Source organism: Myotis myotis, unplaced genomic scaffold (assembly GCF_014108235.1).
Source record: "Myotis myotis isolate mMyoMyo1 unplaced genomic scaffold, mMyoMyo1.p scaffold_m19_p_1, whole genome shotgun sequence".
Classification (NCBI taxonomy): domain Eukaryota; kingdom Metazoa; phylum Chordata; class Mammalia; order Chiroptera; family Vespertilionidae; genus Myotis; species Myotis myotis.
In genome coordinates, this window is record NW_023416313.1 from 192,602,549 (window position 1) to 192,619,380 (window position 16,832).

At 44.7% G+C, this 16,832-nt stretch overlaps 1 protein-coding gene across 1 annotated transcript; it reads left to right on the top strand.

Moving 5' to 3' along the window:
- The first annotated feature begins 11,511 nt into the window (after positions 1–11,511).
- On the top strand, positions 11,512–13,790 carry SIX6 (SIX homeobox 6). Its single transcript, XM_036325202.1, has 2 exons — positions 11,512–12,168; positions 13,221–13,790. The coding sequence occupies exons 1-2, from the start codon at positions 11,597–11,599 to the stop codon at positions 13,387–13,389; spliced, it is 741 nt and encodes a 246-aa protein (XP_036181095.1). The 5' UTR covers positions 11,512–11,596; the 3' UTR covers positions 13,390–13,790.
- Positions 13,791–16,832: the final 3,042 nt, after the last annotated feature.

Here is a 16,832-nt window from a genome sequence, read left to right on the forward strand (position 1 = left end):
GTGAATCTGCTAATACAAATTTATTTACATCAATGGCCATTATGTCAGTGGGGGAAACAACAGGCTTAAAGTGTGCCAGGATTTTCAAATATGCATGATTAAATCTATATTTCAATATTAAAACAAACACCAACCTTCTTTGTGTCCTCATTTGATCCCCTGTGTTGGAATTAGTGTTGCTGACTTTCCTGGCCAAATTGGATTTATACCTTCATTACCTCTGAATTACCAAGGCTGTAAAATATGGGTAGTTGTTTGATAACTCTGTTATCCTTTCTTGACAATAATCCTAATGCTGGTAGGTTTCCCTCTAAGTGTATGCAAACCATAGTAGGCAAATGCAAAATTCTCAGCTGTTTTTTGTGTGTTTTGTTTTCTTTCTTTTGTTGTTGTTGTGTGTTTTTTGTCTTGTAGACACCATTTAATGTTAATCTGATCCATCCATTGTCTTACTGTTCATATATCTTTGATTCTGTTTTTGGTGCAAACCTGCTTCCCTCAAATATGTCTACTACTATAAAATCCTATTAAGTGGGATTTTAAATTTTAATTTACTCCACATTGTTCTATCCTTTATGCCACATAATTCTTTTTTTTCGCCTTTTTTGCTTATCTATATTCCCAGCATCTAGCACAGTGCCTGACACTGATAGAAACTAAATAGGTAAGTTAATGAATAACTAAATGAATGAGAAGTGTTCAAAAAATGGTTACATCATTTCACATCTAAATTATTGTAACAGAGTGGGAACAACCCCTCCCCTTTAACCAATCTTATATTCTTTCTATTCCATTCTATAGCGATACTGATTTTTCTTACGTCTATTTCATCATAGTACTCACCTAATTCCATATAAATTAATGATTATATTTTCATCTGCTTTAAATTAAAATACTTCTGTTCTATTTAAGACCTCCTATAATTTGACCTTAACTTTATTTCCCAACAAATTCTCTCATTTTAAGCAGTCCAGTTCCCTCACTGATCCATGAAAACACTATGCATGTTTAAGCCTTAATGTCTTTGTGTTCAATGTTCCTCTGAACTGGAACGTTTCTTCTTCTTGACCCAATCAAGATCGATCCATTCTTCAGAGTTCAAGTCTCAACTTCCCCAAACAGTCTAGCTAGCCTGACTATTTATAGATATCCCTTTTCTCTGAGATCTGTGGCACTTTCTCTGGAGTCTATGGCACTTATGTAGTATTTAAGTATATAAACACTAGGGTTATAAAGATTAAGAAATTCCTTGCTCTCAAAAACTTCTGCATTTGACTGTTGACACAGATATTGATGATTATGAATACTATAATAAAGATATACATGTGATAGTTTGGGGATATTAAATCAATGACCTCAATGACCTTTAGGTCTAAGTCAGTCAGCAACTCTGTATTAGTCAGGGTCCCATAGGGCAGGAAACAAAATCAGATGATTCAAGTGATAAAACCTTAGTGAAGAGACTACTTAGAGGTATGGGCAGAGTACAAAGTATTCACTCCAGAAGTAAATGTCTAGAAACCTAGATTTTAGTAATGAGTTTCTGTACAACACTCCACAAGGCCTCGTGGGGGCCAATCCATACTATAAAACCATTCATTCCACAGCAGAGACCAGAAAGGATCCGAAGGACACCAAATGTATCCAAAACCCCATCTACCCCAAGAAGTCACATTTGCCTCATCGCCATAAAAAAAAAAAAAAAAAAAAAAGAATTTAGAGAGGCAGAGGGAAGCAGATTTAGCATTTATCTGAGAAAGACTAAATTATCTAAAAGAAACTTTTAAGCTGACAGTTACTAAGACACCTCTCAGAAGCTTAAAGTTGTCCCCCTCATACTACACTGCTTCCGGTATCCAGCAAGGTAGAAACTCACAAGAAAAAAGTTAGAGAGAAATAAAGGCTCAGGATGTTCAAGAGTTCCCCCTCAGACAATAGAATTTCTCTTTCTTAACAAGAACCAATAATACTATGCATTTAGCTACCACAGGACTCTGATCTCAGGATGGACTTTGCCACCAATCTGCATCTAATGCTCTATCCTTCATTTAATAACCTCCTACCATTGACCAATGGCCTGGCCAATCAAAGCACTCCATCTCTGGAACCAGTCTTTTCTTAAACAGTATGCGTTGAATGGAAAAAAAGAAGAAGAAGGAGAAGGAGAAGGAGAAGGAGAAGGAGAAGGAGAAGGAGAAGGAGAAGGAGAAGGAGAAGGAGAAGGAGGAGAAAAAAATTCTCTGTGAACTCCAAAAACTTGTAAAGCTTGAGCAGTTGATAATTATCTTTCTCACCATATGGAAAAACTAGCCTTACAATGAAGGCAACACGAATAAAAGCAGAAGCAAGATATAGAGGAGTCAACTATCTTTGCACTTTCAGTTCTTTAAGCCAATATATTCCATTGTTGTTCAAGATAGGGTAAGTTGGGTTTATGTCACCTGCACTTATAAAGTTCTTTTAAATGCACAAAAGTAGAGGTGATGAAATTTTGTGTCATTATATATGCTATTTGAAAATTTATTTGCATCAAATTTCCAAGCATCAAAGTCAACTAAATTTTATCAATTGATCATAATCATGCCGTGCTTTAGTTTGTTTCATATTTGAGCCATGATTTCTTGCACACATTTTGTTCTTCCTAGAGTTTCTAATTACACTTTTTCTCCCTATCTACAGAAAAAATCATATGTATTCTTCACCACATCATTAAATCCCTCAGGCTCATTACTAATCGTTGAATGCTCTAGCATAGCTTCTAAGCCCAGAGTAAGCACTAACACTCCACTTTAAGTGACCTTTACCTTCCCAGGCTAATCACTCAGTTTCATTAAAGATTATTTCTTAGGCTGCAGTCTGGATGCATTCATGGGAGTGGGGATGGGGGGCGGGTAGAAGAGCCAATTATCATGCCCTACTTTACACAGTTCTTCAAGCTCTCACCTCATTTTCTGCTCCTCTTCCCCTCACAATTATCCATATCTACCAACTCAGGGGGAGTAAATGGAAAAACTTCCTCATTCGTTTTAAATGATAGTAAATGTTAACTATTGTGCCACACTGTAATACAATGATGCCTTCAAAATCTATGGAATTGTATAGCACTTAAGACCTTTACAATAAACATTAATGCTTTTTCAGTTATCCTATCTACTTTTCCAACATGAGGAAACTAGGAAATTTTATTGAAAGACACAAAAGGACATTTGAATAAATGAGAACCATCCCATGTACCTGAATGAGAACATTCAAGATGTAATTTATCCCAAATTAACTATTTATGCAATACAAGTTGTTGGAGGAGGTCGTCAAAAGGACATGACCTCCAGTTGACCTACAAGCTAGACCCTGGCAACCAGAGGCTCCTCAGCCCCTCCCCTATCCTTAGAATGTGTGCTCTGCCTGTCATTCCCACAGTGGGAGCCATTTTCAAGGACATAGCCTTGAAAGAGTAAGTTGTGAGGCCATCTGACTAGATACTAGACTGAATCCAGTTAGGGCCTCTCTATGCATAACTTTTAAGATGTGACCAGCAGTTGTGAAGACCTGCTCACTTTACAGCTCCCCAAGACAAGCCTTGTAATTATGTTCCCTCAGCTTATTAAACCAACTGCCTATCAACCTGGAGTCATCTGCCTCTTTCTTAGGTCTCTCCTTGCCTTCTGGGCACAGGGGCCAGTTTGCAAACTGACAGTGGGTGCGCCAGCCAGGAGACTGAAGAAATGGGCCTTGGAAAAGAGGCATCAGTGGGAAAATCCCTAGTTGGCCATGAATCTCATTTTTTGTTTTTTTCAAATTAATCCTCACCTGAGGATATTCTTTCCATTGCTCTTCAGAGAAAATGGAAGGGAGGGAGGAGGAGGAGAGAGAGCGAGAAACACCGATATGAGAGAGACACCTTGACTAGTTGCCTCCCACGTGTGCCCTGACTGGGGGTGGGGAGTGAACCCACAACCCAGGCATGTGCCCCTGGCTGGGAATCAAATCCACGACCCTAGTGCTGATGCTTTAACCACCGAGCACACCGGCCAGGATGGCCATTGACCTCTTCGTGGGAAGGGGTGGCCGATATGTCAGATGTTTTTGGACCACCACGTGAATCTGATGAAAAACTAGAATCAATTTAAATAAACATCAATAGGAACTTGCTAAATAAGTTATGGTATGTACACTATGGAACGCAATGCAGCCATTCAAAATAATGTGTAATTATTAGCAGGAAAATGTTCACAAAATGTTATCACAATAAAAGGTTATAAAACAGTATGAATAATACGACAGTATTTCTGTCAGAAGGGAAAAAAATATGTACCTGTGTGTGTAGAAAAAATGGTCTATAACGACATGCACCAAGCAATAGTGATTATCTCGGTCTTGTGGCCTCCAAAACTGTCAGAGATCTGTAGTTTTAAAACACTCAGTGTGTGATAATTTGTTACAGCAACTACAGGAAACTAATACAGTGAACATTTGGGGAATTTCTAGTAAACTATCCTTGCTGTTTTTACTATTTTATCTGCTTCCATGAAGTTCAGTTTGAGAAGCATCACTGCCCTAAAACATCATTCTAGAGACGCTATACCCTTCTTCTTTGATAAACACTCCCATCCCCCATCGGCTTTCAGGAGTAAGCACTCACATTGTCTTTGTCTATGTCTGGTTCATCCCAGAGGACATTTTAACAAGGCTTAGTTTAGTGAGGAGATATTTGGCAATGGAGAGTGGGAAGCAGAAGGAAAGAGTCATGGAATTAGAGCAAACAGAAAAGGAAAGGGAAAAAATAAATACAAATTATTATAATACAGAGAACTACCAATCTTTGGGAAATATGAACTTTCAGAGCCCATGAAAAGGACTGATAAAGAATAAAAAGGTAGACAAGGAGAAAGGAGATGAGACAGGTAGAAAGAAAATTTAACTAAATGAAGGGTAAAAAGAAAAAAAATCAGTTCAGCCCAAATTTTAGTAGCTATAATGGCAAATTCTCTTATATTAGTTTCACCAATATCTAGAAGTAGTAGAGAAAGTAATTAACAGTTAAAATACAAAACAGAATGCCATAGTTTGAAGAAGCTGAGAAAAAAATCTGCTGTTAAAGGAAACATGCACCTATTTCTCTGTCCCTTATTTATTTCTAAATCTACTCCCACTGTCTGTCTACATAATTCCCTGCCAGAGCTTTGCAGCTGGTCCCCACTGGGGCTTAAGCAGACTCCTCTCTGTGTTTCCATTTAAAAATCTTTATTTCAATAGGTGGGCCTAGAGCATCTGCACTTCCAAAATTACCACACAACTGATCCAAAATGATTGAAACAAAATTGGTTTCAAAAATTGCCCTTAAGCTGAAAAGAAGATGAAGGCTAACATTTCAGACCTAAAGAAACATTTATCACAATTCTGAGGTCTGTAATAGACTTCTGTAGTTGTAATAGAAATGTTGACAGCTTGTTAATTATAGAAATGCTAGTGAGCATCACTGTTATTCTTTTGAAAGACCTGACAAAAGAGTTTGGAGGTGGGTGGGTGTTTTTTTTTTTGGGGGGGGGGGGGTGTTTTCTTAAACCAAGCCTTACAGCACCTCAAGTCCAATCTCTCCTCCCTAAGAGGCTGGATTCAGCTCCATTTTCCTGTGATGACTCAGAAAAAGGTCTTCAGCAAACCTAGATGTCAACATTTCTAACACCCCAAAGAAGACAACTGAAGTCTCTGAGCCACATTTGATATTCAAGGATCTTTTAGGGCTTGCAAGGGTACACTACTTGGCAAGACTCAGAATAGTTTAAATCTCTCTGAGATCTGTGACCTAGAGTGCTCCAAACTCTGAAAGTCACAAGAACAGGAAACAGCATCAGACCTAACACATATTTATATGTGATTCAAATCCTCTGCCCTCAAACTCAGCTGGAATTATACAATCTTCCTTGGGTAGGAAAAGCAAGGTATATAGTGGACAGAGGTTTGAATCTGTGTTTTAAAACTCTCTACCACTAACTAGTTATATAATATGAGTAATCATTTAACCTCTTTGGTCTTCATATTTTATTCATTTGTAAAATGAAGAGGGCCTGACCAATAGCCTTCAACCATTGTTGTCTGTCTCAGCAAATACTCAAAAATCATAGATTGTAACATGATAGAAACACTTTCTCCAGAGATATTTTAAAATTTTTAAGTATTCAGTCATTATAAGTATTTACAGCAAAGTTTAAGAAACAAAATTATATAAGTTCTTAGGAACAAATTTTATTGTGGTAAGATTCTCTGCTTTGAAAAGTAAGATGCCATGTAAATGTATTTTTTGTAATGCAATTTTTAAAGTAGTTCATGCTAACCATATGGATCAACTCAGAGAACGTAGGGTATTTATTGGAGGCTAATGCCTTTATTTGATTTTACAGTACTTGGAAGGGAATTATTACTTACTACACATATAACACATAATTAATACTTATATATGATATGAATACAACTTAATGTGATAATGTCTGGCTCACCCAGAGGACATAAATAAACTTACATTTTTCACTTCATTGAATTTTAAAGTTTCTATGTGTATTTTAGAAAGATACTTTGATCTTGGATTTGAAAATGGTCAAAAATAACTTGCTGGTGGAAAAAATAAAGTTCAAGCAGAATACTATGAATTAATCATTCTTTCAGTCATCCAACTAATGTTTCATTACTAATAATAAAGTGTTTATAAGTGACACACTGGTTACATTTTTAAATATTAATCCCTCACACAAGAACCCACTGATTGATACATATCCCTAAACAAGCTCTGTGAAAATTTAGGCTTACCCCACAGAAGCGGGGGAGAGAAAAGTGAATTCAAGACCATAGTTTAAACAAGGAGTATGACTTGAAATACACTCTTTGGCTTAAATACAAATTCTCATCAAATGTCTAGGAGCAATAGGTCAAAAAAGAGCTGCATAGTCAGCCTAACATTTTAAAAAACACATTAGTGCTAATTAATTGTTACTTTCAAATGGTACATCTTCCCACATTTAAACTTATGAAAATTTCCCTTGGCTTAACATAAGCAATTTTGCATCATTTTAAAAATAGCTGGTGAATGGTTTTGCAAATAACAACAAAAATATCCTAATCTTTTAAAATTAGATCAATATTTTAATTTTAGTACCTTTTTGCCAGTTAATTTTACAGTGCCAATCTACAAAACATTTCCAGTGGTGTTTGTTCTCAGAAGTACACAATAAAGAGGCATCTCTCTTCTTCATGACAAAGTACATACTGGCAGGGGACGAATGCATGAAACAGAGCAGTCTACCTTGGGAGCTTATTAGGATAGTTAGTACTTTAAAACTAGGATATTGAATTAATTCCATAATCTGAAGCTCGAGACCATCAAATACATACGCAAATATACCTATATTTATGCATATGATATCTTCTGAAATCAGAATCCTAAATTCATTAGTAAATACTTGAGAGTGTGAAATTTTAATACTATAATTCTAAAGACAGTAATTTTCTAGACTTTTTATTTACATTATTCTCACCCACTGGCAACATACGGCTTTGAAGAGAGCATTCAAGATTTCTCCCCCCCAAAATAAAAATGGACATACACAAAAGGCTGGGCTCTCACTGTCCTTCCAGTCTGACTCTCACATACAGCACAGATAGATGTCTTTATCGAGGAATTCAGATATCTTCAAATGGCTACATTCTTAAAATCCCTGACTACAAAATTGTGTAGGAAATAAAACAAAGACATCATTTATATCACAGGCGTTTGATTTAGGAAGAGTCCAATAAAAGGTAAGACAAGAAACAAGAGCAAACAAGACAAGAGATTGGAGAGAGTGTATTGACCTCTAAGCAGTGCTCTCCCTTGGCGAATTGTTCGGCAGAGTATAATCAGGACTGCACGGGTCCCTCTGCTCCTGAGAGGAAAATCAGAAGGGGCAAAATGAGGTGTTCGAGAAGTAAGTCCCAGGCTGAACTCTGAAGATCTCTAGTAGGAACCTGGAGGCCTTTTGCCCTGCTGCCTCCATACTTAACAGTTAGACAGACATAGAATCTGCCCCGGGGGCAATGTCTTCTACATGGTTGTTTTTTGTGTGTGTTTTTTCTCTCTCCCTATTTTCCATAAAGTAAAGCTGAATCTGCAGAAAGCAGAAAAGACGTCTGTGGATTCCAGTGAGAATCGAAAATTCGACCAAGGCTCCCAAACCAAGGAGTTGCAAACAACAGCAGGAAGTTGCAGAGCTGCACAAACAGGCCCGAGCCCAGGGGCTGCCGCTGCGCTTTCTAGATTTCCTGGTCACAAGCGCAAAAGAAAACTGGAGTGGGGGCGGGGGGTGGCGAGTCGGGCTCAAAGTTCCAAAATTGGTAACAATCTAGCCTGCTGTGAAACTAAGAGAAGCCAACCCGAAGGTCCAGCTTTTGCCTGGAACCCCGAGAGAAGTGCATTTTAGAGGTGGGTGTGGGTCACTGCCTTCTCCACAATAAGATTATTTCTAAGGAACCCACCGGAGCTTTGTCTCACTTCCGGGGATGGGGAGCCCAACATATTTCTTCTGTTTGTCCTTTTCCCCCTAATGTGCGGGGGGGGGGGGGGGGGGTGCAGTTTATTTTCTTTGAGTTAACAAAATTAAACCAAATCCCCCCCGCAATGGTGAAGGTAGAATTTCCTGAAGCCTCCAGACACTTCTCAGACCCCACCCGCTCCGCGCCCAGACACCGCGTCGGGTGGGACGTGCTGGGACGCGGACTCGGCCGCCCGCCGAAGCCTGCACCCTTCTCCGGTGGCTCCAGCGCAGCCAGTCCTCGCTTTGGCTCCCAGTCGTCCGAGAGCCCCGGACACGCTTAAGCCAAAGCGTCCTCTAATTGACTATTTGCATAACTATTGACCAAGAGGTGGGATATGTGTTCCCATTTCCTGGTTATGGCACCTGGACTCGGAACCTTTTTTTGAACCTTTTTTAAAAAAAATATATTTTATTGATTTTTTTACGGAGAGGAAGGGAGAGAGACAGAGAGTTAGAAACATCTACAGAGAGTTAGAAACATCGATGGGAGAGAAACATCGATCAGCCGCCTCCTGCACATCTCCCACTGGGGATGTGCCCGCAGCCCAAGTACATGCCCCCGACCGGAATCGAACCTGGGACCCCTCAGTCCGCAGGCCGACGCTCTATCCACTGAGCCAAACCGGTTTCCGTAAGGACTCGGAACCTTAACACGACTTGTTCACAAAGACTGGGGGTCGGAAGCAATTCGCCGCTTTCAAACTGCGCAGAAAAGGCTCGGTCCCCCGGAGCACCGCGACTCATCACCTCCAGCGGCAGCTGCTCTGGGCTCTGGGCCTGTAAGGTCCCGAGACCCCCGGCGGCTTCTGCGCACGGGTGGGAAGCGATTCTGCTGGGAACGTGGGCAGGGGAGACACCCCGAGGAGGGAATGGAGAAACTTATGTAAACAGGAGCAGGGGATGTTTTCCATCCTTGGCCAGAAGTGCCACGCAAGCAGCCCTCCCGTGGTCTCCCTTCACCCTAAGGCCCGCTTGGTGTTCTGCACTGCGTGTTGTGGGCCCTTGTGTGTGATGTTTCTCACTAAAGTTGTCCTTCCTGCGGATTTGGAAGTCACCCTAAGCTAGAGAAGGTCTGTGCTTTGTCATTACCCTCATCTCTCTCTTTATGCTGCCCCTGCCCTGTCGCATTTCAAGAAAATGGAGCTCTGTAGAAAAGAAAGCCTCTCTGTTGAGGCGGCGGGCAATCTCACAGAAATGATGTAAATGGTTGCAGGGCCTTTTTCTTCCCCTCTGCTATTTTTTGCGAGTGAACTGTGAAGATCTGTGAAAATAATATCAGGGTTTCCCGTCAGAACGAGCTTTGCCCTGCACTCAGGCGTGGCATGATCTGACCCGACACCTCCAGCCATCTGTGCTATCTATCTGCCTTCTGAGTGGCCGGAGCTGTACCGGCCGCGTACAGATTGTGCTTGATCCTAAGGAAAAGGCAGCCCGAGCCCAGTCCAGTTCCAGGAGAACCTCCCTCGTGGATTCCATTCTTGGGATGAGCCTTCCAAAGGTGGTTTTCCTTAGACGCCCCCTCCCAATCACCTTCCTCAAACTCAACAACCCCCGTGAAAGGCCCAGGTGAGACTGGGGTTGCTTTTTACCTAGGCCTCAGAACACGGTGTGATGCAAACGTCAGTTGGAAATCAATAAAAGTTACAAATTCAACCCGCGGGCCTGAAGGCAGAGAGGCCAAGAAGGCCTTCTCTGCGGGCGGGGTCAGTGCCCAACAGCTTAGTGGGCGCTTTCCGTCCTCCCCCCTCCCCCCCACCCCTGCAAACCATTGTTGTGCCACTCCCCACCCCCCTATTTTACTTCTACTGAATTACTTTTTGCACTAAAAAGGCCAAGGTTAGAGTTTCTATCCCCATCTTAAGAGTTAAATGTTCCAAGACAGACTAGGGGAAAAACTAGCCTTCAAGAAAAAGCAAATCAATATTTTAAAGAACATCTTTGAAATAAGCTTTTACGTTGCTGTCCTGACCTACCAATGACTTCTCACTCTAGATGCGGCTATGCCGCACATTTATTCAAGTTCATTAAACTGGGGAGGGGAGGAGGCTGAAAAGTATAAACTTTTGGAGGGTGCGATGCCCCTTTTCTTCCGAGTGTTTGACTTCATGGTCAGCACCTGGCTCTGAATGATTCCAGGAGGCTTTTGAAGGTGGTGGTGGGGTTTGGAGTCCACACTGACCTCCTACAGATCCCCGGTCCGTTCCTTCTGCTTCAGAGTGGCTTCCCACTGGACTGCTTTGGCAGAGAGAAGAGGAGGAAAGGCCTGCGGGGATGGGTGCTGGGAAGAAACGAGGTGATCCACTTCCCCTCCCTGCCTGTTGCTGCGCTCCCCGCACTGTGTGCTGTGTGGTTACAGCTAAATGACGGGTCCTTGGAGGATTTCAATTTGGCCAGTCCGCTTTGTCCCCTGGAGACCTCCTGACCCAGGCAAAGCATCGCCCCAAAGTGGATTCCTGTAGCTTCGCTGCCGCTTGGGGGAGGGGGAGGGAGGAGGGAGGTGGTGGAGGGCGGGGGACAGAAGAACAAGGCTAGGGAGACGGGGGTTGAAACGCTGCTGCTCTCGACTCCTTTTCCGCCCAGCTCGCAAGTCTTTTCCTCCTCGGGGTTCTGCAAAATACTGCGGGGAAGTCCACGGGCGGGCAGTGGGCGCTGTCGAGAACGGGGAGGTGCTGAAATGGCCTGGACGCCCGGGTTGCGGTCTTGATTGGCAGAGCCGGCTAGTGACTGACAGGGGGTCTCCATGGCGCCCGCGCTGCCAATCCGCCCACCCCAGTAGAGAAGCCCGCCCGCCCGCCCGCCGGCCCGAACGGAGCGAAGCTGGACCTGAGCCGCGAAGCCCGCGCCTCCTCGCATCCCTCCCGCTCGCTTGCTCCCCGCAGCTGCGCCGCCGCCACCGCCGCCCCAGCGGTCAGGGTCAGTCCGGCTGCCCCGAGCTGGTTCCCCGAGAAGAGCCTGGCGCACCCGGTGGGCCAGTGGGCATCTGCCGCGCGTCCCGCTCCCGGCTCGGCGCTCCCGCTGCCGCCGGCGCCGCCTCGATGTTCCAGCTGCCCATTCTGAATTTCAGCCCCCAGCAAGTGGCGGGGGTATGCGAGACGCTGGAGGAGAGCGGCGACGTGGAGCGCCTGGGTCGCTTCCTCTGGTCGCTGCCCGTGGCCCCGGCGGCCTGCGAGGCCCTCAACAAGAATGAATCGGTGCTGCGAGCGCGAGCCATCGTGGCTTTTCACGGCGGCAACTACCGCGAGCTCTACCACATCCTGGAAAACCACAAGTTCACCAAGGAGTCGCACGCCAAGCTGCAGGCGCTGTGGCTCGAAGCGCATTACCAGGAGGCCGAGAAGCTGCGTGGACGGCCCCTGGGGCCGGTGGACAAGTACCGCGTGCGCAAGAAGTTCCCCCTGCCGCGCACCATCTGGGACGGCGAGCAGAAGACGCACTGCTTCAAGGAGCGCACGCGGCACCTGCTGCGGGAATGGTACCTGCAGGACCCGTACCCCAACCCCAGCAAAAAGCGTGAGCTCGCCCAGGCCACCGGACTGACCCCCACGCAGGTGGGCAACTGGTTCAAAAACCGCCGACAAAGGGACCGGGCGGCGGCTGCAAAGAACAGGTCAGTACCCGGAGCCTCTCCGCCTTGCACTCACCGGGAAGGGGGCGGGCGACGGCACCCTGGGCGCCAGGCCTGGGTCCCCGCGACTTGGATTCCGCGGAGTTGGGAGCGCGGTCTGCCTTCGGCTTTGAGACCCTGCGTTCTGGGATTCTGGGCAGGGGTTCCTTCCGGGGCGCTTGGTTCTACACCCTCTCCATTCTGGGAGCCTGGGGAGTCGATCCAGCAGTCGGTTCCAGTCACCAAATACAGGCTGCATTGGGAAGGGGGGAAAATTAAAATCCCAGGAACAATGAGGGACCTCAAGGCCCAAAGCTAATTCTTGTCAGCCTTGGCCCAGGCTCTTATTATCGAGCGAAGGCTGGCTTATTAGCAGCGCGGCAGTTCGGGCCTCTTAAAGCCCAGATGCGCCCTACTCTGATGCTATGAAAACAGTTGTCCATGAACTTCTATTTCTAGGAAGGAGGAAGTGGAGCTCTTCTCTTCCCATGCGTGGGCAGCCCAGTCTCAAAACAGCAAATGAGTGGGCTATGGCTTTTTTACTTTCCAGCGTAAGGCTCTCAACCAGCCGAGCATTTTGGCCAAAAACACTGCCTTTTCCCCCAGGCCCAGATGCTCCCTGCAACTCCCAGGCAGCCCTTTTGGCCCTTAGCTTTGGGCCGGCCAGGCCTTGGAGACACAGACACACTCTGGGAAGGGGGTTCTCTGGGAAGGGGGTCCCCTGCCCCAGAGCCTACTCTGCCCTGGTCACCCACACTTCATTTATCCTGATAGTATTGCAAATCTCTCAAAGGTGGCCAACAACCGGGAATGACCCTGTGAGCCCAGCATTCACAGTCTGGGGAGACTGGGAGTCGAAAGGACTCTGAAGAAGGGTGGGGCAACTGCGGGGCTCTGCAGAGGCGGCTGAGGACCCCTGCCCAACCCCTGTTGCCTCATCTTACTCGCTTTAATGCCCCGGGTTCTGAGGGAGAGCCGTTGGCCACTGGGCTTCAGGGACACGGACCAGGGGGCAATGGGAAGTATATTAAGTGTGTTCCATTCCTACCCTGTAGACTCCAGCAGCAAGTCCTGTCTCAGGGCTCTGGGCGGGTGCTAAGAGCTGAGGAAGAGGGCACTACCGAGGTGCTGGGGACCACAGCCAGCCCAGCCGCCAGCCTATCCAGCAAGGCAGCCACTTCAGCCATCTCCATCACGTCAAGCGACAGCGAGTGCGACATCTAAGCTGCCCACGCAGCAGGCTCAGAAACAGAATCCAGTGTACAAAAAGACACAGACAACACGAAGGAGGGAGGGAAGAGGAGAGACCCACCAAACAAGTCCAGTGCGTTGGAAACCAGGTGGCCAGGGACTCTGGATGAGGTGCCTGCGAGAAGGTTGTCATGTCCGCCCAGTGGCCAGCCGGCTCCACTGGCACCCTCCGGCCACTATGGCAGGGGCCCACGGTGAGGCCCGACCAGCGCTCTGTTCTCTTTGCTTTGCTTTTTCCCAAGGAGAGTGCTGCAAAGATGCCTCTGGAACCTGAACTGCAGACTGAGCGCCTGCCCTGAATCTCTGAATCTCCCGTGGGTATTTCATGTCGAAAGGGCCCTATATGCATAACTTTTGCTTTAAAGTTTTTTAAACAAAACATATATATGCTGTTTATTTACTTATTTAAGAGACTGGTATGGTAGGTGTCCCTGTAGCTTGGAAACTTGCTGTTTCTAAAGGTGCAGGGTTCTGTATGAGGAAGTCAAACAATAAAAATCTGGTGAGCAACCTTTCCTAACTAAGGGAGCTACTCTCAGATTCCTTAAAAAATCCTTTTTTTTGGGGGGGGGGTTAGTGGTGGGGAGAGACATGTAATACTTTAAACAATAAAAAGAATCCTTCTCTTTATCAGGCAGGAAAGGACTCTAGTGCAAATGGTACCTTTTGCCTTTTCTGATGTCTCCTGGTATATGTTATGCTAAGGCCATAAGCACCTTCCAAGTCAAATTGCATGTATGTATGTATGTATGCACATACATGTGTATGATATATTTAAACCTAGAAATTGGCAATGTGATCATCCCCTATAAGGCAACTCCCCACATCCTCAGCCCAGGTAACTATGGCTTATCCACCTGACACTCCCTTTTATTAAGTGTCAGCGGCTTTCAACAACAATTTAGGAAGCCAAGTTCTAGGGCTTAATAGTGAATCCTATTTGATAAAAATGTAAGATTGATCTGACACAGTCTCTGCAGTGAGAAAGACTTTCCATCTCCTTTGAGATACAAGACTTTCCATCTCCTCCCATACAAAAGCAAAAGGTACTCACGATCATGTTATAGTGAGCATATACCACATTCAGGATTGAACTCATTAAATGTAGACAAAAGAAGATAGGAGAGGTTGTAATAACTAGACTAGCATCTTCTTGCCACAGAAGCAGGTATTAGTCAAATGCATTATTTTCAACAAAAGGAATATACTGCGATGGAGGGGAGAATGTAGTCATGTCACATACTGAGGTGAAATAGAAAGCCGCAGATAAATCTGACTTCTGTATTAAAGATGAAAGAAATCACCGAGAGCTTCATTGTCCTGTAGTGGCTTCAATTAAAAATATAAATATTCTTAGTATTTAATCTGCCCTCCCTAAGTGTGCAGGCACATTCAGGCTCACACACACACACACACACACACACACACACACACACGCAGTTCTTGCACTAAAAATGTAAATGCTATCCAGAGAGTCTCTAAGCTTTTCTTTTTTCCTCGTGAAAAGGATAGCATATTATACAGTTTGACATTGATCTTTAAATAAGTTGAGCTGAACTTCCCTCCTCAAGCTCCTCTCCCCGTTGGATTCCTTTCAATTTGCCTTTCTGTCCTTAACAGAAGCCTGCTAGCTTATTTGGATGGCTATGCCAATGTGCAAACCGAACAAAAATAAGTGACGTCATGGAAGACAAAAAGCAGTCAAATGGCAAGATATATGGGGAAGCCCGCAGCACAAATAAAGGTTGATTTTTGGTTTCTCAATTGCTGAAACAGATGTGGCCTCATTGGGGCTTTATAAATGGTTGTCATTGTAGACAGCAGCCCTTATCCAGAGATCTGTTGACAATCAACACTCTCTTGTACAAGAGCGCTAGGTGGACGAGTAGGGAAGTCTTTGTGATCAAGCTGTGCTCTTCCAAAAAGCAAGCAAAAGTCCTACTGTGAGTCCTGAAAGGCTTGGGTGGTAGAGCTTCCTCAAGACTTTGTTGTTTCCCAGAGTCCCCGGTAGTTCCTAGAATGCCAAGAAGCTGGGCCAGTTCTCCAGAGGAGGCAAAGGAGGCACCTGAAATTTAAGGAGGCATTCACTGTAAAGGTCAGGCAAGTGCAGCAAGTGCAAGGCATCTGGGATTGAGTGCCTCCTTAAATTTTGCACTCTAGGTGCCTCCCTTGCCTCACTCAGGTCCTAAAACTGCCAAAGCGTACTGCACTTCAATGCAAAATCAAGGGATTTCCAGCCTTGTTCCCCAGTCTCACCCCATCCTAGTTATGGAGCTGTCCAGAACCAGCATTTGAAGAAGACAGTTGGCAAATTTTATCTCTTAAGCTGATGCTTCCAGATCCAACAGGGAAGGGAACGGACTAATTAGTGGACTTATGTAAAGGAATTTGAGATTCTAAAATCCCATCCCACTCACCAGTTCAAATGAGGCCTAAAAGCAAAAGGGAATGTCCACTCCGCATTCTCAAGAAAAGGGGGTGGTGCTAAGAACTAAGCTTTCTCTTTACAAATAATTTCTAAATAACAATTGCTCAGAAAAAAAAGGAGGGGGGGGGGAGGCAAACAGTGATGGGAGATTTTTCTTCCTGCTTTGGTGAAAGCCTTTAAAGTATATCTTTTAAAAAAGTGCATCTAATTTGCTTTGAGTAACATGCTGCCTAAGGACTACATTAAAAGTAGCTATTCTGTTTCACCAATCTGGAGATTTATCTAATATGTGGCCTATTATTTAAGAGACTTTAAAGAAATGTTTATGTGAAGCCCGGTGGCACCTAACTGCTTTTGTGAATAATCAAGTCTTTCATGATCACATGTTGGAAGTTGGTCCAAATCTTCCCGTGGATAGGTATTGTAAACGTTTCATTTTCTTTAAAAAAAAATTTTTTGTTTTCCGTATCAGTTTTATCCTAGTCTTGCAAGGCGTTGGGTTTTTTTGTTTGTTTGTTCTCATTTCAGGAAGAAGCAATGTGGATGTTTTCTGAATTTGGAGAAATCTCCATATGATGGCTTTCCTTTCTTTCTTGATATTCCTTTCCTGTAACAATTTCCAAAACAAAAACAACAACAACAAAAACAGTTACTCCAGCAAAGTGGAAAGAAGCTGCATGCTTACATTTCAACAGACTTGACCAATGTGAGGATTAAACCCCAGCCCCAGCTCAGGCTCCTCTACGGGTTACACGTATTTCAACCTCCCGCCAGTTCCACCCAAAGCGCGCTGGCTCCTGCTCTCCAAAGGCCGCGGCTCCTGTCGCCTCCACCAGCCGCCCTCGCTCCCCCACCGTCGCCTCTCCCGTCCCCAGTTTGTTTATAAAAATCTGGGAGGGAGGGGAAGAGAGGCCGGGGTGCGGGAGGACTTGCTCTTTGTTTACATTAAACAAATGCCAGGCAAAGAGCTCAAGCAAAATCTTCCTTG